At 43.8% G+C, this 26,997-nt stretch overlaps 1 protein-coding gene across 18 annotated transcripts in view; it reads left to right on the plus strand.

The window, feature by feature from the left end:
- Positions 1-26,997, plus strand: part of rap1gapa (RAP1 GTPase activating protein a) — a 473,779-nt gene that overhangs the window by 368,958 nt on the left and 77,824 nt on the right. For 16 of the 18 annotated variants that reach the window (XM_063033337.1, XM_063033341.1, XM_063033326.1 and 13 more), the window contains 8 exons: positions 249-284; positions 5,209-5,256; positions 11,014-11,052; positions 12,655-12,840; positions 15,581-15,684; positions 16,622-16,700; positions 21,886-21,939; positions 22,657-22,740. In XM_063033337.1, coding sequence (XP_062889407.1) covers positions 267-284; positions 5,209-5,256; positions 11,014-11,052; positions 12,655-12,840; positions 15,581-15,684; positions 16,622-16,700; positions 21,886-21,939; positions 22,657-22,740 — 612 coding nt within the window. In that variant the 5' untranslated portion in view covers positions 249-266. Of the gene's footprint in view, positions 1-248; positions 285-5,208; positions 5,257-11,013; positions 11,087-12,654; positions 12,841-15,580; positions 15,685-16,621; positions 16,701-21,885; positions 21,940-22,656; positions 22,741-26,997 lie in introns of those variants that run through there. The other 2 variants (XM_063033340.1, XM_063033325.1) reach the window with 2 other exon arrangements.

Genomic DNA, 26,997 nt, shown 5'->3' on the forward strand with positions numbered 1-26,997 from the left:
CTGTTTCCTGTGTAATCTCACAGATGTCACCTCCAATGCAGTAAAACAAAAACACACGAGATTCTGTAGATGCTGAAAATCTTGAGCAACGCACTTCTGAAATGTTGACTCTATATTTCCCCCCACAGATGCTGCCTGGCTGGCTGAGTTCCATCAGCATTGTGTGTGTGTCTTGCTCAATACAGTCTCTCCATTAGGGCTTTACTTCCCCTCAAACTGACTGCCTGTTCTTTCCTTTTCTCTTTCAGAACACAGACTTCTTTGAAATGATTGAAAAGATGCAGGTACGGAACTACAGAAAATCTCGTGTGGCTGGCGAACCTTTGGCACGCGTGCCCAAGAAGTCACAAGTGTTTGAAACATGATGTGTTTCTGGTTTCTGACTGCTCCCTTTTTTGGTTGCTATTTTGGGCGATTTTGTTTGGGGTGGCCTGCAGACAACGAACGACACAGCACCCGATTGAACCGAGCTAAACTGAATTTGCCTGGACTCTTTCATTGACTTTGTGGATTGGAGTTTTATGTTCTGTGTTTCTCACTCATCTTTTTTTGCCACTTGTGCAAATTGTTTTTATTTTTGCATGTGGTAGCAGGAGGTCTGATGTTTTTCTTTGAAAGGGTTTCATAGTTTTCTTTGTTTCGTGGCTGTCTGGGGGAAGAAGAATCTCAGGGTTGTATACTACATACACACTTTGATAATAAATGTACTCCGAATTTTTACAAGTTTTGTTGACACACAGCATGCACTGGAGTCCATCGATTTTTACACCCCACCCATAATAAAAAGATACATAACGATTATCTTCAATGCCAAATGAAGCAGTGAATGATTTTTCACAACCCGAGAGCAGTGAGATGTTTTCATGGGAAGCATCTCACGCCAGCTTGGCCCAAGTCAGACAGTTGCTGAAAAACTTGACTTGGATAATACTTTTTGTGAATTTAGAGATACAGCACAGTAACAGGTCCTTCTGGCCCAACGAGCTGCACCAGCCAATTAATATTTAGAAACAATCTTTAAATTGTATTTTTAAAAGATTAATAATTTTAAAAAGCTTTTCTAAAATGATTCATTTATTTCAGTCTGTCTCTGTTATACATATATTAATAGTAAAACAATGAAAACACGTAAATAAACAACAGATCTAATCTTTTTTCCTTAAAATAGTCCACAGTTACTGATAGTATTTCAATAATCAACGATAATCTCCGCTCAGCATTATCATGGCATGCAAGAGAATTTTTTAGAATTTGGACACACACCCTCAAACACATTTGCCATCCCTGACGAAGAGTTTCAAAACCTTTGCAAGAATCATCAAGTAGGCAGAGGACGTGTGCAGGCAGGCTCTGGGTCTTTCTGCCACTTTCACCTCCTGATGATATTCAGAGCACAGTGCTGCTAATTGTCATGTTTAAATTGAACTAAGGATTAGTTGGTCATTGTTCCTGTTCCACGGCTTCTGATCTACTCAACAAGCCTCCAAAGCCCCTCAGAAAGAGTTCAGTGAACAAAAAATTGCAATCCACCTATAATACTGTGTACATCTTACTCTGCAAATGAGTTGAGCTGATTTTAATGGTGCAACATGGATGCTGGAGGCCCGGAGTCAGCCTTTCTTGGGGTTGGAGGTACAGAGTCAGTCTGAGGCTAGAGGTCGGCGGACGGCCTGCCCTGGGGTTGGAGGTCGACGGACGGCCTGCCCTGGGATTGGAGGTCGGCGGACGGCCTGCCCTGGGGCTGGAGGTCGGCGGACGGCCTGCCCTGGGGTTGGAGGTCGGCGGACGGCCTGCCCTGGGGTTGGAGGTCGGCGGACGGCCTGCCCTGGGGTTGGAGGTCGGCGGACGGCCTGCCCTGGGATTGGAGGTCGGCGGACGGCCTGCCCTGGGATTAGAGGTCGGCGGACGGCTTGCCCTGGGGTTGGAGGTCGGTGGACGGCCTGCCCTGTGGTTGGAGGTTGGTAGACGGCTTGCCCTGGGGTTGGAAGCCTGTCTGTGTGCATGGGTGGGAATGGGTCTGTTTTGCTGCCGTTGTTTTGTTGATGTTGTTGTGTTGTTATTATTGAGGGGGACCTGGTACCAACCCATATGACCTTACTGATTGTTAAGTAGAGATGGAGTGAGCTGGTTGGGAGTGTGAAGAAGGTGAGGGGGAGAGTATGATTGACCTCAGAAGGAGTTGAAATGGAAGAGGATGTTAAGTTTAATGGGGTTAAGAGTGAGGTTCCATATTATCTTTTGGGGCAGAGGTCAGGGCATGCCCTGTGGAATAGGCCAAGAGTGAATTGATCTCATTGAAACCTATCAAATATTGAAAGACCTAGATAGAGCGGACATGGAGAGGACGTTTCCTATGGGAGAGTCTAGGACAGAGGGCACAGCCCCAGAATACAAGGATGACCCTTTAGAACAGAGATGAGAGAAATAGAGGGTTGTGAATCTGTGGAATTCATTGTCACAGACCGCTGTGGAGACCAAGTCACTGGATATATTTAAAGCAGAGATTTATAGGTTCGTGATTAGTAAGGACATCAGAGGTTAAAGGGAGAAGGCAGGAGAATGGAGTTGAGAGAAATAATAAATTGGCCATGATAGGTGGTGGAGCAAACTCAATAGGCCGAATGGCCGGATTTTGCTCCTATGTCTCATTTATTAGGAATTTGCTGTGGTGTGTTGACATGACATGCAACCTGAAACAACATTCAACAATTATAAAGAATAAAGAATTACGTAAAAAATAAGACCATAGGCATGGGAGCAGGATGGAAGTTTTTAAATTGGTGTTGATTGGCATGCAGCATGGAGTAGGCCCTTCTGATCCTTCAAGCCACACCGTCCAGCAATCATCCAGTTTAATAATCCTAGCCTCATCACGGGACCATTTACAGCAAACCATTAGCCTCCCAGCTGGTACATCTTTGAAATGTGGGTGGAAACCAGGGCACCCAGGGGAAACCCGCGCAATCGCAGGGAGAATGTGCGAGCACCTTACAGGCCGAGGCGAGGACTGAGCCTGGGTTGCTTATACTGTAGAGTGTTGTGCCAATTCACCGCGCCATCCCAAAGTTAGAGGTTAAGGACGGATATGGAAGAAAATGTGCATAAACACGTAAATACCAGCAGGTATTTACAATGTGAACAGATTATAAAAATCGATTTAAAGTGTTTACAGTTCAGTGACAAGGGTCATAGATAAAGGGGATTGGGGGGGCGGGGAGGCCTAACTGGAATGATTAATCAGATTAACTTTCCGGTGGATGAAACTTTTAAGACGGTGTGAAATTTTTGTTTTATTAGCCCTATAATGCTTTCCAGAAGGGAGCTTTGGGAAAAGGCAGTTTGCAGGGTGGGTAGTGTCCGCAGTGGTATTTCCAGTCTGTTTCTTTGTACTGGACGCAAACAAGTCCTGCAGTGATGGTAGACTGCAGGCATTGACCTTTCCCGCTGACCTGGACAAGCAGGTAAATCAGCTGCATGGAGCTGATGGAACGCAGAGACCATCTTACAATCAGAGGCAGCAGAAGTGTTTCTCCTGATGGTGATCGGCAACTGGGAGGTTCTCCAACTCTCCCCCCAACCGTTTGTGACATTTGCCAGGAGCATTACAGACGAAGGCCCTGATTCATTGTTGAGGATCCCTACCACCCGTCCCACAATCTCTTTGACCCACTGCGTCAGGAAGGATGTACCAGAATTCCAGGACTAGGACTGACACACTGGGTAACAGCTTCCTCACTCAGGCTGTGAGACTAATGATTACCCTGCCACCACCAAGTTCTCATCACTAGGACAGTGAGATGTTTACTGTTTACCTATTCTGTGCATCTCATGTGTTTTGAATTATGTTTTATTGACTTATTTATGACGATACTGTGTATAATGTGCTGTGTGTGATATAAGTTTTGTGGGTGCACCATGGTCCAGAGGAACATTGTTTCCTTTGCTTGTACATACGTGCAGTCGGATGACAAAATCTCAAATTCAAACTTGATCCTCCCGCGTCAAACCCACCTCTACTTAGCAACTGTTGGAGTGAGTGTAAAATTGTTACGTTTCTTGTAGCTTAACTTTCCTTTGCCTACTTGTACATTATATATTCACCTATAATTCCCTACATGTAACTGTTCTGAGAATTTTCCAGAAATTACAGAACAGTCTCTTCTGCATTTTCCCAGAAGCATAGTTTTCTTCAGCAGGTGTCTCACCATTGAATCTGGGTATTTTATGGGTTCATTTTTATCATTGGAATGTGATTATCTCCAGTCCGAATAAGGGACAATCACATCTGCTTCTTCCTGCCGAAGGGTCTCGGCCCAAAACGTCAGCTGTACTTTTTTCCATAGATGCTGCCTGGCCTGCTGAGTTCCTCCAGCATTTTGTGTGTGTTGCTCGGATTTCCAGCATCTGCAGATTTTCTCTAGTTTCTGAACTGCTTTTTCTGTTGTCTTTTCCTTGTTTTCCGGGCTCCTCCTTCATGTTCATTTCCCACTTTTGTATCACTTAATGAAACAATCGTAAGCAACAAGTTTTATACCCCATTCTTGACTTTCAAAGAACTTTTGGATCCAAGACAACAGAATCAGGTTTAATATCACTGTTATATTCAGGAAATTTCTTCTTTTGTAGCAGTAGTACATTGCAATACATAATAATAAAAGAAAAAGTATAATTTACAATTATATATAAATTAAATTAAATAGTGCAAAAAGAAAGCAATCGTGTAAATGTCCATTCAGAAATCTGATGTCGGAGAGGAAGAAGCTGTTGCTGAAATGTTGAGAGAGCCTTTTGAGGCTCCTTTGACTCCTCCCTGATGGTGGTGATGAGTAATGGACACATCCTGGGTTGTGGCTGTGCTTAATGACGGATGCCGTCTTTTTGAGACCTCGAAGCATAGCACGTGCACGTAAATGCTGCTGAAAAGGGTAGTCTCAGGTCCCCTGGTACTGGGCTGGTCTGAACCCAATGCCCTGTTAGTTTGCTCTCAATGGAACCTCCGTCCTCTATAGTGTGTGGGGCACACCCTTCACCCATTGTGACCCTGATGTAAAACGATCCTTTTGTGTCTGTTGTAACCACTGCTGATTACGAATGCAAAGCATAGATTTGACTAGGAAGAGATTTGCCTACTGTTTGGTGTTTGTACGTTATTGATGTAATGTTCTTTCTCTCTCCCTCGCTTCCTGCTCGTGCAACGTGACCATCTAGGGATGCAGAATGGACGAACAGAGATGCTCTCTTCCACCGCCTCTTAAAGTACGTGCCGTCCACTGACGTTTCTGCTCAAACTCTTCTCGCGATAACTCCAGAGTATTCAAAGACAAGGTGGTAGGGTTAAGAATTGGCTAGTGTGTGTTCAAGCTCCTCGATGTCAGAGGAAGCAGCTGTGACAGGTTGGGGAAGAGGTGGAGGGTTTGCTGTCTGGGATTAGGGACCATGGATTGACACCTGGGAGTGCAAGGTTGGTTAGACTGTGCTAGAATCCCTTCCCCTCAGTCTGTGCCTGGCTCAACCCCAATGTGCTATTCAAGTCTTGGCATGTAAGAGTGATCCAATCTCTGTGCCAGTAAAGGTAATTGCTTGGAGTCCCAGTGACATAGAGCTCTACAACACAGAAACAGGGAAACAAGCCCTTTATATGACCATAAGACATTCAGCAGGAGCAGAATTAGGCCATTCAGCCCATTAAGTCTGCTACACCGTTCCATCATGGCTGATTTATTGTCCCTCCCAACCCTATTCTCCTGCTTTCTCCCCCTAATCTTTCACTCCCTTACTAATCAAGAACCTATCAACCTCTGCTTTAAATCTCTTCTTTCAGTTAGTCCTGACGAAGGGTCTCGGCCTGAAACGTCAACTGTACCTCTTTCTATAGATGCTGCGTTCACCAGCAATTTTTGTGTGTGTTGCTTTAAATATACCCAATGACTTGGCCTCCACAGCCTCCTGTGGCAATGAATTCCACAGATTCACCACATTCTGGCTGAAGAAATTCCTCCTCATCTCTGTTCTAAGGCTCTGTTCTGAGGCTGTTCCCTCTGGTCTTATTCTCCCAGACTGTAGGAAATATCTTCTCCACATCCACTCTATCTGGGCCTTCCAATTTTTGATAGGTTTCAGTGAGATCCCCTTCATTCTTCTAAACAGCAGTAAGTACAAGCCCTGAGCCATCAGAAGCTCTTCCTATGTTAACCATTCAGCCCATCTAGTCTGTGCCTGATCCCATTGACCCACATCTGGACCATAGCCCTCCATACTCCTCCCATTCATGTACTTGTCTAAACTTCTCTTGAATCTTACAAATGAACCCGTTATCCACCACTTCTGCTGCCAGTTCATTCCACACTCTCTCCACCCCTACCCTCCCCGAGTGAAGAACTCAGATTCCCCATTAATATTTATGTACCTTTCTAACCGTCTTCCTATCTCACATGATTTCCCTCCCTGCAAGTTGATGCTTAGATTTGACCAGGTGCCATTTTGCATCTAGGGTCATACAGCACAGAAACAGGCCCTTTGGCCCATCTAATCCATGCTGACCTGATCTTCAGACTGGTTCCTTCTACCTATACGTGGATTATATCCCTCTGTACCCCCTCCATCCCTGTACCCATCCAAACTTCTCTTAAATGTTACAACGAAACCTACATCCACCACCTGGGTCTCCACCTGCAATAATTTACAGGCTTTCACCCCAACCTCCCCAAGGTTCCTGCCATTTACTTTGTATGTCCAACCACAATTGGATCTCGTAACGTGCATCATCTCACACTTGTCCAGATTAAATTCCATCTCCTGCCACTCTACTCAACTCTTCAAAGATCTGGTCTTGCCAGCTCCTTACAAAGCTTTCTTTACTTTTTCATGTCGTCTGTGCTGGTGGCCTCCACCAGTCGGGTCGACCATGGATTTTGCGTCCTATCTGTCTACATGTGCACGAACCAGGGCAGTACCGTGTGGAGAGCAAGCTGTTGCCCGTGCACCAGGCTCCTCCCCCCCACCCCCCGCCACCACGCGGCTGACAAACCCAAAGGAACGGCAGAGACCGATACACTTTGGTATCAGCAGCCTTAAGGATTCCAGCTCCACATTTATTCTCTGGGTTTGCTCCTGAAACCTTCCCTAAGAGTGGGTGTAGCCGCAAGGCAGCAGGGGTTTGAGATCAGAGTTTTCCTTCTCCTAGATGAGCTGCCAACCACAACTGGTGAGCCCTATCTGCCTGAAGTGACTGATTGTAAGGCACCAGTAACCCGCCTTTGCCCTCTCTTCTGTCAGTAGAAGTGGTTCTGCTGGGCTTAGTAGATCAACCTCACGTGAAGGCCTGGAGCTGGGCCTGGTCGTCAGAGCGCAGCAAGCAACAGAACAACAACAGCCCCCTTCCTCCCTCCAAACCTCTCTTCCACACACACACACACACACACACACACACACACACACAGACAGTCCTCCAACGTGTCTCCAGTCTTCAGGAATTGGCCATCATGTTTCCACTTCTGACGTCTCGGCCCGAAACATCGACTGTACCTCTTCCTAGAGATGCTGCCTGGCCTGCTGCGTTCACCAGCAACTTTGATGGGTGTTGCTTGAATTTCCAGCATCTGCAGAATTCCTCGTGTTTGCGTAATTCCGATGTCTAAATCATTGACATACAACATGAAAAGTGCCGACACCAACCCCTGTAGTCACTGGCAGCCAATCAGAAAAGGCTCCCTTTATTCCCACTCTTTGTCTCCTGCCAATCAGCCACTGCTTTATCCATGCTAGTACCTTTCCTGTAATTTATTAAGCAGCCTCATGTGTGGCACCTTGTCAAAGGCCTTCTGAAAATCCAAGTACGCAACATCCACTGACTCTCCTTTGTCTATCCTGCTTGTTATTTCCTCAAAGAATTCCAACAGATTTGTCAGGCAAGATTTTTCCTTCAGGAAACCATGCTGACTATGGCCTATTTTGTCATGTGCCTCCAAGTACCCTGAGACCTCATCCTGAATAATCATCTCCAACACCTTTCCAACCACTGAAGTCAGTCTAACTGGCTAATTTCCGTTCTTCTGCCCCTCTCCGTTCTTGAAGACCGCAGTGACATTTGCAAATTTCCAGTCTTCCAAAAACCATTTCAGAATCTAGTGATTCTTAAATGATCATTACTAACATGTTCATAATCTCTTCAGCTACCATTTTCAGAACCTTAGTGTATAGCCCATCTGGTGTAGGTGACAATCTGCCTTCAGACCTTTCTGCATTCCAAGCACCTTCCCCCAAGTAATAGCAATTGCATGCACTACTACACCCTAACGCTCTCAACCCTCCAGCATTTTGCTAGTGTCTTCCACAGTGAAGACAGATGCAAACTACTTATTTAGTTTGTCCACATTTCCTTGTCTCCCATTACTACCTCTCCAGCGTCATTTTCCAGTGGTCCAATATCCACTCTCGCCTCTCTTTTGCTCTTTATATATCTGAAGAAATATTATGGTATCCTCTTTGATATTATTGGCTAGCTTACCTTCATATTTTATCTTTCCCATCCTAATGGTTTTTTCAGTTTCCCTCTGTTGGTTTTAAAAGATCCTCAATTCTCTAATTTCCCTCTAATTTTTGATCCATCATGTGCCCTCTCTTTGGCTTTTATGTTGTTTCTGACTGTGCTTGACAGCCACATGTGCATCATCCTCCCTTTGGAATCCTCCCACTTCTTTGGGATGTATCTATCCTGTGCCTTCCGAATTGCTCCCAGCAGCTCCAACCATTGCTGTTCTGCTACCATTCCTGCTAGTGTTCCCTTCCAATCAATTTTGGCCAGCTTCTCTCTCGTGCTTGTGTAAATCCCTTTACTCAACTGTAATACTGATACATCTCTCAAATTGCAGGACGAAGTCTATCATATTATGATCACTGTCTCCTAAGGGTTCCCTTACCTTGAGCTCCCTAATCAAATCTGCTTCAATAGACAATACCCAAACAAGTATAGCCTTTCCCCTAGTGGGTTTAACAACAAGCTGCTCTAAAAAGCCATCCTGTTGGCATTCTACAAATTCTCTCTCTCAGGATCCGGCACCATCCTGATTTCCCCAATCTACCTGCATATTGAAATTCCCCCATAACTATTGTAGCATTTCCCTTTTGACGTGTGATTTCCATCTGCCTTTGTAATTTGTAGCCCACATCCTGGCTATGGTTTAGAGGCCTGTATATAACTCCCACCAGGGTCTTTTTACCCTCACAGTTTCTTAACTCTATCCATAAGGATTCTACATCTTCTGATCCTATGCAACATCTTTCTAACGATTTGCTTTCATTTTATTACCAATCCCCACCCTTTCCACCTACCTCCCTGTCCTTTTGATACAATGGGTATCCTTGGATTTTAATCTCCCAACTGTGATCTTCTCCATGACTCAGAAATTGCCACAGTGTTTTACCTGCCAATCTCTAACTGTACAACAAGATCAACTACCTTACTTTGTATACTGTGTGCATGCAAATATAACACCTTCAGTCCTGTATTTATCACCCTTTCTGATTTTGTCCCCCTTTTACATTGCCACTCATCTCACTTCCTCAGTCTCGCTACTCACAACGCTAGTTCCATACCAGCTGCCCCATCCTCTGCCCTATCAATCCAGTTCCCATTCCCTTGCCAAATTAGTTTAAACCCTCCCCACAGCTCTAGCAAACCAGACCACAAGGATATTGGTCACCCTCGGGTTCAGGTGTAACCCATCCCTTCTGTACAGGTCATACCTCCCCCAGAAGAGATCCCAGTGATCTATTATTCTGAACCCCGCACCAATTCCTCAGCCACGCATTCATCTGCCAGATCATCTACTCTCGCTGGCAAATGGTACAGGCAGAGCCAGAGATTAATACCCTGGGGGTCCTGCTTTTCAGCCTTCCACCTAATTCTCTATATGCTCTCTTCAGGACCTCCTCCCTATTCCTACCCCACAGTATGTTGTTGGTACCAATATGTATCATAACTTTTGGCTGCTCACTCTCGCCTTTTAGAATGCTATGGACCAAATCTGAGACATCCCCGACCCTGGCACTGGGGAGGCAAAATGTCATCCGGCAGTCTCTTTCATGTCCACAGAATTTTGTGTCCACTTCTCTAGTTATTGAATTCCCTGTCCTCTTCCGGCCCCTCCCCTGCCGGACTCAATTCCAGAGACTTGGCTGCTCGGGTTCCAGCTCCACCTGGTAGGTCGTTTCCCCTCCTCCCCCCAGCCCCCCCCCCCCCAGCAGTATCCAAAGTGATATAGGTATTTTTGAGAGGAACTGTCACAGGGGTACTCAGTTCTGGCTGCCAGCTTCCTTTCCTCTCCTGATGGTCACCCAAGTACCTGCCTCCTTCAGCTTCGGGGCTGACTACCTCCCTGTAGCCACTGTCTGTCACCTCCTCAGTTTCCTGTATGTACCAAAGGTCATCGAGCTGCAGCTCCAACTGTCGGACCGTGAATGCGATAACAAAGATTGCGAACAACAGAGCACTGTTGAATCAGATTTAGATTTAATATCATTGACGTAAGTTGAGAAATTTGTTATTTTATGGCAACAGTATAGTGCAATATATAACAATATTAAAAATCTATAAATCGCAAGAAGTGTATCTGTAAAAGATTAAATTAAATAAATACTGTACAAGTAGAGCGAAAAAATATTCATTGTCCATTCAGAAATCTGATGTTGGAGGGAATCACCGATAGCAGTTATTGCCCATGTTTCCAGTGTTGCTGTTTATGGAAACCTTCCTGACTTACATCCCCACTCAGTTCCTCAGTTAGTACTGAAGTACATCACATTACAAAGGCTTTTTCAGACTTGGATATAAAATGGTGATTATCTTGTGGGGATTTCCTGGAGGGGAATCTTGGCAAAACTTCCTTTTGAGATTTGCGGTTAGCTTCGTTGCTGTTACTCCCAAAAACCCCAACCCAAACCAAAGCGCTTGAAATGTTTTGCAGAATTCATAAATGATGGTGTAACAAAATGGTTTCATCTCTTCTCTTACAGACTGAAGAAGATTATATTCCGTACCCCAGTGTTCATGAGGTACGACCTTCAGATTTCATTTCCTGACCAGGAGGTAATGACTAGCATATCTAATGATCATAAGACCATAAAAGATAGGAACAGAATTAGGCCATTTAGCCCATTGATTTTGCTCTGCCATTCCATCATGGCTGATTTATCATCTCATTCAACCCTATTTCTTGCCTTCCTGTTACCTTTGACACCGGATTAATCAAGAACCTATCAACCTGCGCCTTAAATGTATTCAATAACTTGGCCTCCACAGCCATCTGTGGCAATGAATTCCACAGATTCACCACCCTCTGCCTAAAGAAATTCTACCTCATCTCTGTTCTAAATGGATGTCCCTCTATTCTCAGGCTGTGCCCTCTGGTCCTAGTCTCAACACTATAGGAAACATCCTCTCCACATCCACTGTATCTAAACCTTTCAATATTCGGTAGGTTTCAATGAGATCCCCCCCTCATTCTTCTAAACTACAGCAAGAAGAGGCTCAGAGCCATAAAACGCTCCTCGTACATTCTCTGGATCCTACTCGTGAACTCCCTCTGGACCCTCTCCAATAACAAGCATTTCTTCAACATCTGGAAACAAATTTGAGTCCCCTGGCCTCTAAATCCTCAGGAGAATATTTCTGGTCTCTCAGTCTCATGAATGTCACTACGTTTACACAGGTATTGCATCTTTAATGTAAAGAGTAGTCCTAATGTCAGGAGCAGATGACTCTTGTAATTGACCCTTCACACAAATTCAGTATTTGAACTCAGAATCTGAATCAGAAGCAGGTTTATTCCCACTGGCTTATGTTGTGAAATCTGTTGTTTTGTGGCAGCTGTAACAGTGCAATACATTAAAATTAAATCTTAGAACAGAGATGAGGAGGAATTTCTTTAGCCAGAGGGTGGTGAATGTGTGGAATTCATTGCCACAGACAGCTGTGGGGGCCAAGCCATTGAGTTCATTTGAAGTGGAGGTTGATTGGTTCCTGATTAGTCAGGACATCAAAAGTTACAGGGAGAAGGCAGGAGAATGGGGTTGAGAGGGAAAATAAATCAGCCATGATGGAATGGTGGAGCAGACTCGATGGGCCAAATGGCCTAATTCTGCTCTTTGTCTTATGGTGTTAAAGTTACTATAAATTACAATAAGAAATATATTTTAAGATGCAAATGTGACAGCAAAATAGTGAGTTAGTGTTCTTGGGCTCATTTGCGTTCAGAGATCTGATGGCGGAGGGGAAGAAGCTGTTCCTAAAGCATTCAGTGTGGGCCTTCATGCTCCTGCACCACCTCCCTGCTGGTAGTAACAAGACGTGGGCAAGTTCTGGATAGTGAGGGTCCTTCATGATGGATGTGACCTTAGACCATAAGATACAGGAATAGAATTAGGCCATCTGGCCTATCAAGTCTGCTCCACCATTCCATCATGGCTGATTTATTTTCCCGCTCAACCCCATTCTCCTGCCTTCTCCCCGTAATATTTGACACCCTAACTAATGAAGAACTTCTGCTTTAAATGCACCCAATGACTTGGCCTCCACAGCCCTCTTGAGTTTGTGTCATCTCCTAAGGAGCTTCTGTTTACGTTTTGTTTCTGTCTTTGCATCTGTGTACCTGACAGGTCCTGCAGCGCGAGCCACCTTTCCCAATCATCCTCCTCCCTCAGTTTGGTGGCTACTGGATCGAGGGGACTAACCACGACGTCACAAGTTCTCCTGAGACAGAGCGGGTTTCATCGCCCCCTTCCAAACACAAGCTGGAGTGCAACTCAATCGCCAAACTCTACAGGAAACACTTCCTGGGAAAGGTATGGGCTCTCTCTAGCTTAGACAGTAGATCATTTCAGCTTCAATAACGTGGATCAAAATCAAGTTTATTAACACCGATGTACATACGTTGTGAATTTTGTTGTTTTGAGGCAGCAACATATAAATTTTCTATAAATTACAAAATAACTTGCATCTATATTACACTAATTACATTTAAATTAAATTACATCTAACTCAAGTTCCCAATATTGTTTATTAATTATTTATTCTTATTATTAGGGTGGCAGGGTGGAGATACATCTCCACCAAAGGAGATGTAAGGTGCTCCTTCCCTCTGCTAGCCTGCGGTCACCCTTGGGCAAGGTGTAGCACCTGCTTAGCCCCCTTGATCATAAGGCACGGTACACAATGCTGATGATGATATAGCGAAACATCAAAATATAGAGTGAAATGCATCATTTGCATCAACAACCAACAGTCCGAGGATTTTCTGGAGGCAGCTCACAAATGCCACCATGCTTCCAGTGTCAAAATATCACAGCCACAATTTACTAACCCCATTCTGTACATCCTTGCGATGTGGAAGGAACTGGAGCAGCCAGTGGAAAGCTACGCGGTCACAGGGAGAACATTCAAATTTCTAAGGCGGCGGCAACATTGAACCCGGGTCACTGGCGCTGTAATAGCATTACACTAAATACTGCGCTACCCTACCGCGTTCTGGAGGTCCCTGATCCATATCAGGTCAGCACTCACTGGAAACAGCATCAAACCCACTTAGTCATTCAATGAGATGGTGCAAAAAAAAACTCAGTGGGTCAGGCAGCATCTGTGGAGGAAGAGGAATTATTAACATATCAGATCTAGATCCTGCATCAGAACTGATGAAGGATCCATACCCGAAAAATCAACATTTCCTTAGATGCTGCTCGACCTACTGAGTTCCTCAGGCAGATTGTTTGTGGCTCCTGATTCCAACACCTGCCGTCTCTTCTCTTTCTCTCCATGAGTTTGTTCCTTTTAAAAACTGACATCTGCATCTTTGGCAGTGTTGGTTCTGTCATTGTGAGAACATCAGAAGGACCAGAAATCCAAAAAGGAACTGCAGTAAGTTTCAAACACAGCCAACTCCATCATGTTCACTAGCCTCCTCAGCATCAAGGACATAATCAAAAGGCAATGTCTAAAGTAGGCAGCGTCCATCATTAAAGACCCCAGTAGCCCAGGACATACCCTCTTCTCATTGCTACCATCAGGGAGGAGGTACAGGAGCCTGAAGACACACACTCAACAATTTAGGAACTGCTTCTTCCCCTCTGCCATCAGATTTCTGACAATTAACCCAAAACTATCTATTTGCTCTTTTTTGCACAACTTAATTTCTTATTGTAATTTTATACCTTTTTGTTATGTATTACAATGTACCACTGCTGCAAAACAAGAACTTTTACAACATATGCCAGTGATATTAAACCTGATTTTAATTCTGATTCTAAAAAACATGATCAGAAGCAGCTTGTGATAGTAGTTGCCACTGTTTATTGTGGGATGTGCTGAACAGGAGTTGGAGGGAAATCCTGGGCAACATTAGACAATCTGCAGGCGGAGCATTACCTGCTCACCCTGCTGAGTTTGGCCAATAGATTATTTGTTGTTCCATATCCCAGCCTTTGTCATCTCTGTATCTCCCGTACCCTATGCTGGCTGGCTCATTGGATCATTTGATTTATTTATTTAGAGATACAGCAAACTGCACTGCCCATCAACTCTCCTATTTAATGTCTGTGAAGGTTCTCAGTTATCCAGGTCATTGTATATCAAGCAGTAGAAAATCAAGGCAACTGGACTTTGCTGTGTTGTCCAGACGACGCTTTCCTCTCATCTGAGAGGCTTCTTCAGTTCTGATCCATGGTGGGGAGTTTTCCAGTTTATACTCTGAGTTGTTTAAATGTATAGCAATCACATGAAGATCGTTAAGAGCTGTAGAGGTAATAAGAGGGTCATTAATCTTATCTTTGCGTGAATGGAGGTGTGAGTGTTGAGGAGGCGCTGGGTTGGAGATGTTAGGACTGCATTGTGAGTAGCTGTCGTACCTTACCCCCTCTGTTCAGGGATGTGTTTTCCAGTTTGACAGCTGCTTATAATGCAGTCCTAACATCTCTATACCGGCGTCTCCACAACAGTCCATTCATGCAAAGATAAGACTGATGACCCTCTCATTACCTTTATGAGTCTTAACAATCTTCATGTGATTGCTATACCTTCAAACAACTCAGAGTTTATAAGCTGGAAAACTACCTACCATGGATTAGAACCGACAAGGCCTCTCCGATGAGTATCGAGCCATCGTCTAGACAACACAGCAAGTCCAGTTGCCTTGATTTACTTCTGCTTGTTCTCCAACTCAACCCTAGCCTAATCATAGGACAATTTACACTGACTGATTGACCTACTAAACGGTACGCCCTTGGGCTGTGGGTGGAAACCAGAGCACTCGGAGGAAGCCCACGTGTTTCATGGGGAGGATGTACAAACTCCTGATATATGGCATCGGAATTGAACCGAACTCTGACGCCCTGAGCTGTAATAGCATCACACTAACCGCTACGCTGTGGTGATGTCCTGTTTTGGGCTCGCTAGCCAATAACAATCAACTTATCCATACCCCTCATGATTTTATAAACTTGCATGAAATCACCTCTCATCCTCCTACGCTGTGAAGAATAAAGAGCACAAGATTTCCTTGTGAATATCTAATGTGGTCATTTCCTTCCTCAGGAACATTTCAATTATTATTGCATTGACAACGTTCTGGGTCACCTGGTCTTTTCCCTCAAGTATGACATTATTGGTGACCAGGAGCACCTCCGCCTCTTGCTAAGGTAGGTCAGTGAGTGGGAGTTAGACCTCTCAGTTGTTTTGAAGCCCTCGTCCTTCAAGTTCGAGTTTATTGTCATTCGCCAGTACACGTGTATACAGCTTAATGAAATATTGTTTCTCTGGGGCCAAGGTGTAAAACAATACATGAATCACATACTTCAGATAAAATAATACAGTATATACAGGTTGGCATAAAGAGCATATATAACATATAGTTAAATATTCAAGATTCAATATGTTTAATGTAACTTCCTGTACACTAGTTTTGTTGAAGTGGAAGGATACATCAGCTCCCACTTTGTCACAATGGTTCTCTCAAGTGATGCTATGTCTTAGTTTGGAGAAAATTAGAAGTCGAACCTTTGAACCTTTATTTGATTTTGAGAAAAGATGGGGCTTATTTGCTCGTTATTATCATTTGAGTTAATTGATATAATTTTTCCACGATCTAATTGTAAACTCTTTTGGTATATTTTCTTTTCTTGCTGGCGGTTTGATGTTTATTTTTAGAAGCTTTTTGTATGACGCATGGCTCCGGGGTTGTACACCTAATGGGTTCTCTTTTTTCTCACTTTCCTGCTTAGTGGGTTTTTTTTTGGTTATCACAAAATTTTGTTTTCAATCTTTAAGATGATGGGTTTTTTTTGAGGCATTGTAAGTGTTGTTACTTCAATGTACTCATGTTATTTTTCACACATATATATATATATATATATATATATATACAATAAAAAGATTTGAAAAAAAAGAAAGAAGATAGCTTATATGCATAGTTTGATTGTATGTCCATAAAGTGAAACTAGGCACACGAGTTCTAATCTTCCTGAGAATTTTGTAATGACACATTCATTTATCTGGTTTATAAAGATTTAATTGAAAAGTGTTTGGCAAACACTCTTGGCATGGATGTGATTATTAACTTCCAGATTTTCTCTGCAGAACCAAATGCAAAACGTACCAGGATGTCATCCCCATATCCTGCCTGATTGAGTTCCCAAACGTGATCCAAATGGCAAAGGTAGGCACTGATTGGAGGCTGTACAACTCTGAAGGGTTCTGATTGGTCCTGAGAGGGCAACTTTGCTTCTGGTATTGGGAAGAGCTAAAGGATAAGGAAGAGGGTGACAAAGGAATGGAGAATTCAGGAGAAAGTGGTGTAAGTAAAGAGATCAGCAGAGATTGTATTTAAGGTGGAAGCTGGATAAACACGTGAGAATAAAGGGAAATGAAATTGGCTAATAAAGTGTTACAGTTACAGAGAAAGTGAATTGCAGGCAAACACAAGAGATGCTGGAAATGCCGGGCAACCCACACAAAATGCTGGAAGAACTCAGCAGGTCAGGTAGCATCCGTGGAAATGAATAAACTTCCATTGTTCACCGATTAAAGTGATGAGGGAGATTGAAACATTGAGGCGAATGTGATAGGTGAGCACCAGCTGCTTACCTTTTGATCGCTGGGGGATCACTCTGCTGCTATAGAGAGGGGAGACTGCCTTTTGATCACTAGTGGGATCGCTCTGCAACCGTAGAGGGGAGACTGCCTTTTGATCATTGTTGGGATCACTCTGCAGCTGGAGAGGGAATCCTGCCTTTTGTTTGCTGGTGGGATTGTTTTGCTGCTGGAGAGTGAAGCTGCCGCTGGGCCCAGAGAATGTTACCCAGGTTTTCTGTGTTTTGGATATGGACTTGGACTGTGGACTTTTTTTCAGTCTTATAGTTTTTATATTCTGTGTTGTTCGCTCGATCATTCTCATTTAATTGTTGCGGGGGAGGGGATTTGAGTGTCGATGGGAGGGGAGTTGGGGGTCGATGTGCCTATTCCTTTTTTGTTCATTTTTTTGTGTAGAGATGGGAGATTTTGGTGGCTGATGATAGTGCTGTCATTCTTTTCTTTCTGGGTTCTGTGGCTCTCTGTGGAGAAGAAGAATTTCAGGGTTGTATACTTCGATAATAAATGAACCTTTGAATAAACAGTCGACACTTTGAGCTAAGACTTGATGAAGGATCTTGCCAGAAATGTTGGCTGTTATATTCCTTACCATAGATGCTGCCTGACCTCTTGAGTTTTTCCAGCATTTTGTGCAGTTGGTTTATTATTGTCACGTGTACAAAGATACAGTGAAAAGTTTATCGTGCAAACTCTTCATACTGATCAGATCATCACACAGTGCATTGAAGTAAAACAAGGTCAAACAATAACAATGCAGAATAAAGTGTAACAACTACAGAGAAAGCGAAAAGACAAAAAGATTCAAGGCCATAACAAGGTAGATTATGAGTTCAAGGGTCGGTCTGATCGTATCGTACAGACGGAGGTGCGGAAGATGGAGGAGATTGGAATAGGTGAGCTATCGAGTTTGTATAATTTTAAAATATTTAAATCCTTGTTGGCCTTTTTGCGGATAAGGGTGGGTGTGCCCATCAGAGGCAGTTGTCACAATCCTCAGGAGTGAGAGAGAGAGAGAGAGAGAGTGTGTGTGTGTTCAACGTGACCCTTCCTACAGTATCGGTTGCTCTGTCTAACGTCTGCAGACTGTGGATTTGCGAAGAGGGTGTAGAGAATGTCACAATTTGTCCTGAGCAGCTGTGTGTCAGAGGACTCTCTGATCTACGACTTGTACCCAGGGATGCATTGCATGTGTCTCATAGATCAGAGAGTCCTCTGTCTCACAGCTGCTCAGAATGAATTGTGACACAGGCTCTTGCGTGTGTTGATGTGCAGGAATGTAACAGAACAGGACTGAAAACACTATCATGTAATGTTTTTACAGTTATTTTGTAAATACTTTTATTATGAATAAAGTTTATTTTTGTTTTTTAAAAAATCATCTGCTCTGACCAAAAGAGCTGCTACTTTGTAGGATCAAACGAACACGTACAAGAAATGGTTAAGAGTAGGAAAAAAAGGAGGGGCCTTTTCTGGTTGGCTGGCCTTGACTAGTGGTGTTACTCAGGGGTCAGCGTCGGGACCGGTTCATTTCACATTAGACGTCAATGATTTGGATGACGCAATTGATGGCTTTATGCCGAAGTTTGCGGATGATCAAAGAAAAGTGAGGGGGCAGGTAACATTGTGGAAGCGGGGTGTTTGCAGAAGGACTTGGACAGGTTGTGAGAATGGGCAAAGAAGTGACAGAAGGAGTAATGCAGGGAAGTTTATGGTCATGCACTTTGGTAGGAGGAATAAAGGTGTGGACTATTTTCTAAGCGGGGAGAAAATTCAGAAATCAGAGGCGCAAAGGGACTTGGGAGTCCTTATGCAGGATTCCCTAAAGGTTAACTCGCACATTGAGTCTGAGGTAAGGAAGACAAATACGATGTTAGCATTCATTTCAAGAGGACTAGAATATAAAAGCAAGGATGTAATGCTGAGGCTTTATACACATTGGTCAGACTGTACTTGGGGTATTGTGAGCAGTTTTGGGTAAGAAAAGAAGTACAGGCACTGGAGAGGTTCCAGAGGAGGTTCACGAGAACGATTCCAGGAATGAAAGGGTTAATGCATGAGGAGTGTTTGGTGGCTCTGGGCCTGTACATACTGCAGTGTAGAAGAATGAGGAGAGAATCTCATTGAAAACTATCGAATATTGAAAGGCCAAGATATAGTGGATGTAGAGAGGATGTTTCCTATCGTGGGGGAGTCGAAGACCAGAGGGCACGGTCTCAGAATAGAGGGATGTTCATTTAGAACAGAGGTGTGGAAGAATTTCTTTAGCCGGATGGTGAAGAATCTGTGGAATTCTGTGGACGTCTGTGGAAGCCAAGTCACTGGGTATATTTAGAGTGGAGGTTGATAGATTGTCAAAGGTTATGGGGCGAAGGCAGGAGATTGGAGTTTAGAAGCAAAATAAATCAGTCACGATCGACTGGCAGAGAAACTCGATGGGCCAAATGCTCCGATGTCTCATACACTTAGTTCTGAAGTGAGGGGCAGGAGGTTTAGAGGGGATTTGAGGGGAATTTGTTTCACGCTGTGAGTGTGTGAAGGTTGGAGTGTGCTGAGAGTGGTAGAGACAGGTGTTTCTGTTTCTTATGGTGATGTGGTATTCAGGCCATTTGTTGCATGTAGTCTACTGAGTCATTGTTACGATATGATGTAACTCTGTCCTTAATAAGATCATAACGATCAAATGAACATAAGGCAAATGCTAATATCCTGCTTGGGCAGCATCTATAGAGTCAGCATTTCACGCCAAGCCCCTTCACCAGCCCTAATGCAGGGTCTCGGCCTGAAACGTCAAACTTGGATAGAGCGGGAAGCAAAGAGGGGGAGTAAAGGGAACCCCTTCTGGTTGGCTGTTGGTGACCAGTGGTGGTCCACTGGGGTCTGTGTTGCAACCAGCTTCTTGTGTTAAATGTCAGTGATTTGGATGATGGAACTGACGGCTTTGTTGCAAAGTTTGCGGATGATATGAAGATAGGTGGAAGGGCGGGTAGTTTTATGGAAGTAGAGAGGCTACAGAAGGACATATTAGGAGAATGGGCAAAGAAATGGCAGATGGAAAGCAGTGTCAGGAAGTGTATGGTCGCGAACTTTGGTAGAAGAAATTAAAGGGTTGATTATTTTCTAAATGAAGAGAAAATACAAGAAACTGAGGTGAAAATAGACTTGGGAGTCCTTGTGCAGGATTCCCTAAAGGTTAGTTTGCGGGTTGAGTCTGTGGTGAGGCAGGCAAATGTGATGTTCGCATTCATTGCAAGAGGACTAGAATATAAAAGCAGGATGTAATTTTGAGAATTTATAAAGGGCTGGTGAGGCCTCACTTGGAGTATTGTGAGCTGTTTTTGCCCCTTATCTTAGAAAGGACATTCTGAAACTGAAGAGGGTTTCATGGATCAGCCATGATGGAATGACAGAGCAGACTCGATGGGCCAAATGGCTTAATTCTGCTCCTATATCTTATGGCCTTATGATCAACCACTGCTGATGAAGGGTCTCAGCCCAAAAGGTCAACCAGTGCTGATGAAGGGTTTCGGTCTGAAAAGACGACCAGTCCTAATGAAGTCTTGGCCCGAAACGTCGACTGTTTATTCCTCTCCACAGATGCTGCCTGACCTGCTGGGTTTCTCCAGCACTGTGTGTGTGCTACTCTGGATTTCCAGCAACTGCAGAACCTTTTGTGTTACTAATATCCTACGGTTTCAAAGTTCAAAGTAAATTTATTACCATAGTACATATTTGTCACCATATACAATCCTGAAATTCATTTTCTTGCAGGCATTCACTATAGAACAAAGAAATACAATAGGATCAATAAGAAATTACACCCAAGACTGATAAGCAACTAACGTGCAAAAGAAGGCAAATTGCGCAAATACAAATAATAATAATAATAATAAAAAATAAGTAGATTAATAATACTGAGAACATGAGTTGTGTTAGCACTGAAATACGCCATGAAATTTGCTATTTTGCAGCAGCAGTACAGTGAAATACATAAAATAATCACTATTGGGTCACAATAAGAAATATTTAAAAATAAATAGGTAGTGCAAAAAGACAACAAAATCGTGAGGCAGTGTTCATGGACCATTCAGAAATGTGATTGTGGAGGGGAAGGAGCAGTTCCTACATCATCGACTGCGTGTCTTCAGGCTTCTGTACCTCTTCCTTGATGGTATCAATGAGAAAGAGGATATTTCCCGGATGATGAGGGTCCTCATTGATGGATACTCCCTTCCTGAGGCACCACCTCTGGAAGATGCTCTTGGTGGTGGGAAACTGGGGTTTTGGTCGAGAGACATCTTGCTCAGCATGGAGTGGCCTGTTTCCCTGTAGTTCTATATAGACATTGTGTAGATGTATAGCACACCGCGGTTAGCGTAACACTATCACAGCTCGGGGTGCCGGGGTTCGGAGTTCGTTTCTGATGTCGTCTGAAAGGAGTTTGTACATTCCTCTCCAGAACGTGTGGATTTCCACCGGGAGCTCCGATTTCTTCCCACAGTCCAAATATGTACGGGTTAGAAGGTTAATTGGGCATTGCAAGTTGTCTTGTGATTAGGCTAGGGTTAAATTGGTGGGTTGCTGGACGGTGTGGTTTGTTGAGTCAGAAGGGCGTGTTCTGCGCTGTATCTCTAAATAGAAATTTAAAAAATAGCTTGAAGATTCTTTCTGCAGCTGGAATACTAGAAAAATCAGATTAGCAACAAAGCAAACAGAATCCCACAAGCTCAACCAATCTTCTGTTCTATTTCCAGCTTGTTTGTGAAGATGTAAATGTGGATCGTTTTTACCCTGTCTTATACCCTAAGGTATGAATCAGCCTTGGCTGTTCTTTCTAAAACCTCTCCATTCCTCTGATCTACCTCTCCCAGTCTCATAGAAGATAGAACAGCACAGCACAGCACAGTACAGGCGTTTCGGTCCGTGATGTTGTACCAACCTTATAACTTACTCTAAGAACAATCTAACCTTCCCCTCCTTCATTATCCTCCATTTTTCTATCATCCTTGTGCTTATCTTAGAGTCTCTTAAATGTCCCTAATATGTCTCCCTCTACCACCGCCCCAGCAGCGCGTTCCACACACCAACCACTCTTTGTGTAAAAAAAAAACTTACCTCTGACATTCCCCCTGTACTTTCCTCCAAGTTATACCCCTTTGTATTAGCCATTTCTGCCCACGGAAAAAATCGACGGCTATCCACTCGATCTATTCCTCTTATACACCTCTATCAAGTCACCTGTCATCCACCTTTTCCCCAAGGGAAAGGTCCTTGCTTGCTCAACCTGTCCTCATAAGACATGCTCTCTAGTCCAGGCAGCATCCTGTACCCTCTCCAAAGCTTCCACGTTCTTCCTATAGTGAAGCGAGCTGGACACAATATTCTGAGTGACGTCTAACTGTTGTTATTCTCATTCCTGCTTGCTGCCTACATTAATTGTGAAAATGCCTGCGAGACTGCAATTGTAAATGATGAAACCAGGTTTCCGTGTAATGACGTTATGCTTTTCCATTCATCTTTTTCAGGCGTCCCGGCTAATTGTAACATTTGACGAACATGTTATCAGCAATCATTTTAAGTTCGGGGTGATTTATCAGAAATTCGGCCAGGTAAGTACTCTATGTCCACCAGGACTTCCTCCTGATGCTTGTCTGGGATTCAATGTTGTAATAGGACAGTGTCTGTTTCAGTCTTTGCTCTGGGTTGCAGCTTGGCCAAAGCACAATTTGGATGCTTCTACTTAAGCCCATTACCCCTGCCGAGGCAAAGGCTGCCGAAAGCAGCTCACCAGCATCTTCTGACCCGAGCCAGTCTTTCCGTCTTTCAAGGTTTAGTCCATCGAAGGTCCCTCCTTTCCCAGAGATGAGGTCTTTGGAGCTTCTGATCAAAAGTTCATTATATAGTCGGAGTATGCATGTACAATACCACTCTGATATTCATGTTTCTGTACCTCTGGCTTTTTACAGGATGAGATTGCGAGCCCATGCTCAACTCTCCTCCTTTTGCAGCCTAACTTAGAAAGTATCCATAGCACAATTAAGCTGGGCTGCTGCCTGTGTCTATTTCTTTGGAATAGACAGTTCTGGGAGCCAGAATCGAAACCATTTTGTTTTGTCCTTCATGGACCCCCAGCTTGTTAACGCTCAGTGTAAGGATACCGTATAACGGTATGGTTAGCGCAGTCGCTTTACAGCATCAGCAAGCAGCAATCGAGGCTCAAATCCCACCACTGTCTGTAAGGAGTTTGTATATTCCTCCCTTGACTACATGGGTTTCCTCCGCCTTCCAAAGTTGTACTGTACGGATTGGCATTAGTAAATTGTAGGCATGAATTAGTAAATTGTGTTAGCTCCGGAAGCATGGCGACACGCGGGCGTTCCCCAACACATTGAAAGCAATGATGCAGACGGCACATTTCGCACAACATCGAACACCACAGCACCATTCTGGCCCTTCGGCCCACAATGTTGTGCCGACCTTTTAAACGACTCTTAGATCGATCTAGCCCTTCCTTCCTACATAGCCCTCCGTTTTTCTCTCATCCACGTGCCTATCTAAGAGTTTCTTAAATGCCCCGAATGTATCTGCCTCTACCACCACCCCGGCAGGGTGTTCCTCCCACCCAGCACTCTCTCAGGTCCCCTGAGCTGATCATAAAGCCTCAGCCTTGTACCTGGGAGGTATGGGAGTGAGTTCTGGGTACAAGGCAATGCCTTAGGTCATAGAGACGAAATCCAAGTGCAGTTTTGATAAAACAAAAACACATAAACTCAGGTAGTTCCTTGGGGAAAGAAAACATGCATTCATATGTACCTGTACTTGAAGGCACCCAAGAAGTTAACCAGTTGGGACTGAGATATTGGAGTGTAGCACCAGAAGGGGTTCTGTTATAACCTGATAGTTTGTTGCTCAGTTGATTGGTTGCTCTGTCGTATCTAAAGGTGACAGGAAGTCTGCGGGAGAGTCTGTCTAAAGTGGAAAAGCTGTTGCACTGGGGCAGTTCCCCTCCCTCAGCCTCAGGTGTCTGGGTCCAGTGGTGCGAGTAGAAGTCACAACTGGGGTCTTCCTTGGCTGCAGTGGATGACCATGACTTCCTACCTAAACGAAACACACATCGATCCCCCAATGGCCAGCTGAGGGAGTGCTGGAATATATTTCAGTATTTATTTATTAATTTATTTGTGGTGATATCACTTTATGTGTTGTGTGTGAGTTATACGTACCGTGTTGCGCACCTCGGTCCAGAGGAACATTATTTCATTTGGCGGTATGCATGTATGCGGTTGAATGACAATAAACTTCTCAATGAGACAATAAACAGGAACTCCATTCAGACTTTGTGACCATTCCTAAAAGATCCCACTATTTGTTAAAAAGAAGCAGGGCGATTCACTCGCTATCCCAATCAACACTAACTCTTCAACCCAAGCCATTAATTTGTTGGTAGGGCTTTGTGCACAAATTGTCCGCCTCATTTATCTACACTGCATTGGGTAATTGTGTATAAATTATGTTTAATTGATGTTATCCTTGTGAATGTTATGTCTCTGATGTTGTGTGCCTGTGACGCTGCTGTAAGTTTTTCGCTGCGCCTGTGCATGCGTGTACTTGTGCACTTCACAGTAAACTTGACTTTGACTTTGATCACACTTCAGAAAGTGTCTATTGACTTTGAAGCACTTGAGGAAGAGGAAGAGACAGTATCATCACAGGGCCTTTCTTCTTCCGACACAGTCAAGGGCAGTATGGTATCATAGCTGTTAGTGCAATGCTATGACAGCACCAGTGCTCACCACTTAGGGTTCAAATCCCGGCACCGACGTTCTCTCCGTGAACACAGGTTTCTCGCTGGTGCTCCGGTTTCCTCACACATTCCAAAAGACATTTGGGTAAGGGTTAGTAAGTTGTGGACATGCTATGTTGGCAGCGGAAGCGTAGTGACACTTGTGGGCTTCCTCCAGCACAATTCACGCATTGTGTTGGTCGTTGATGCAAATGACATATTACACTGAATGTTTTGATAAACATGACGAATGAAGTTAATCTTTAAATCTTGAATGCCTTCCTTCTTCATCTGGGTACAAGGAAGTCACACATCTATCCTGTAATTAACATAGAATTCCACAGCAAGACTCCTGTGTTTGATAGTTTTCTCATTGGATCTAGGAAGCTTAAATCTCCATAACATTTGTCTTGTTGACGATAAAATAAATGCATTTAATTGTTCTTGTTCCAATTTTCTCCCTACATTGATCCACACTATTTATAGTACCATCTGCTATGTTATTTGTTCTCTAGTTATTAGGTCATAAGACAAAGAAGCAGAATAGAGAGGCCATTCAGCCCATCAAATCCGCACAATAACTGGCCTCCACAGCTGTCTGCGGCAATGAATTCCACAAATTCACCACCGTCGGCTAAAGAAATTCTTCTTCATTCTATTCTAAACGGACGTCCCTCTATTCTGAGGCTATACCCGCTGGTCCTAGACTCACCCACTATAAGGAACATCCTCTCCAAGTCTACTCTAACTAGGCCTTTCAATATGTGATGGGTTTCAGTGAGATTCCTGTTCATTCTTGTAAATTTCATCTAGTACAGAACCAGAGCCTCATACATTAACCCTTTCATTCTCAGGATCATTCTCATGAGCTTCCCCTGGGCCTTCTCCAGTGCCAGCACATCTCTTCTTAGATATGAGAGCCAAGTGCTGTCCGACCAACATCCCATGCACCATCAACCTTCAGTCCACGCCACTCAGGGGCTTGTGCTAATCTTACTTTCTGACCGTGTGTGCTGGATCATAACTGTATGTGCTGTGTGTGACTGTATGTTTACTGTGCTTTGCACCTTGGCCCCGGATAAACAATCTTTAGCTGTATGGTTCAGTGACAATAGGACTGAACGTGACTCAAACAGGCATTGTTTAATGTGTCCATTCTTGGGGGATTTGTGTGGAGAATAAGGTGAGAGGGTCGAAGAAACATCTGTCTCGGAAATCAGGGACCACAATAACGTGCCTGAGAAAAGTGCGATCTCAGATCCCCTATTGCTCTTGAGATTTCAAGTCAAGTTTGTTGTCACTTAACTATATACATGTGTACCGCCAAACGAGGCAACGTTTCTCCAGACCAGGGTGTAAAGCACAGCAGTGCTGGTAACATACTGTACATATAACACAATAACTTGGGAGAAGAAGAATTAAATCTACAAGTGAATTACACATAGATAAGCAAAGTAAAGTGCATAAATTAAATATTGTAAGGTACAGTGCAAATTATCCAGTGACACTTTGAATGTGATGTGACAGGGAGTTCAGAAGCCTATTGGCCTGAGGAAAGAAGCTGTTTCTGATCCCGACTGTTCTTGTCTCTATGCATCGGAGTCCTCTGCCTGACGGTAGAAAGTCAAAGAGGATGCTGGGTGGATGAAATTCCTCTCACCTCTGTACTAAAGGGATGTCCTTGTTTAGGAGAGATATCAAAGGTAGATTTTTTTATACAGAAAGCACTGTCGGGGTGGTTACAGAGGCGGATACATTAGGGACATTTAGCTAGGGACATGGATGATAGAAAAATGGAGGGCTATGTGGGAGGGAATGGCTAGATTGATCTTGGAGTTAGTTAAAAGATTGGCACGTCATCATGGGCCAAAGGACCTGTACTGTGTTGTACAGTTCGGAGTTCTATATTGTACCTGGATCACTGAGATATTTAAAGATGAGTTAATTTTTTTTTAAAGACAGGGAATGATGGTAGCTTGAACATAAGAGGAGATGAGGCCATCGTAGATCAGCCATGTTTATGTAGAGCTGCACAGTGCTGGAGTGTGTTCTATCTTCTATAAACCTCAATGGGAATGAAAGG

The sequence above is a fragment of the Mobula hypostoma genome, chromosome 25, assembly GCF_963921235.1.
Source record: "Mobula hypostoma chromosome 25, sMobHyp1.1, whole genome shotgun sequence".
NCBI lineage: Eukaryota > Metazoa > Chordata > Chondrichthyes > Myliobatiformes > Myliobatidae > Mobula > Mobula hypostoma.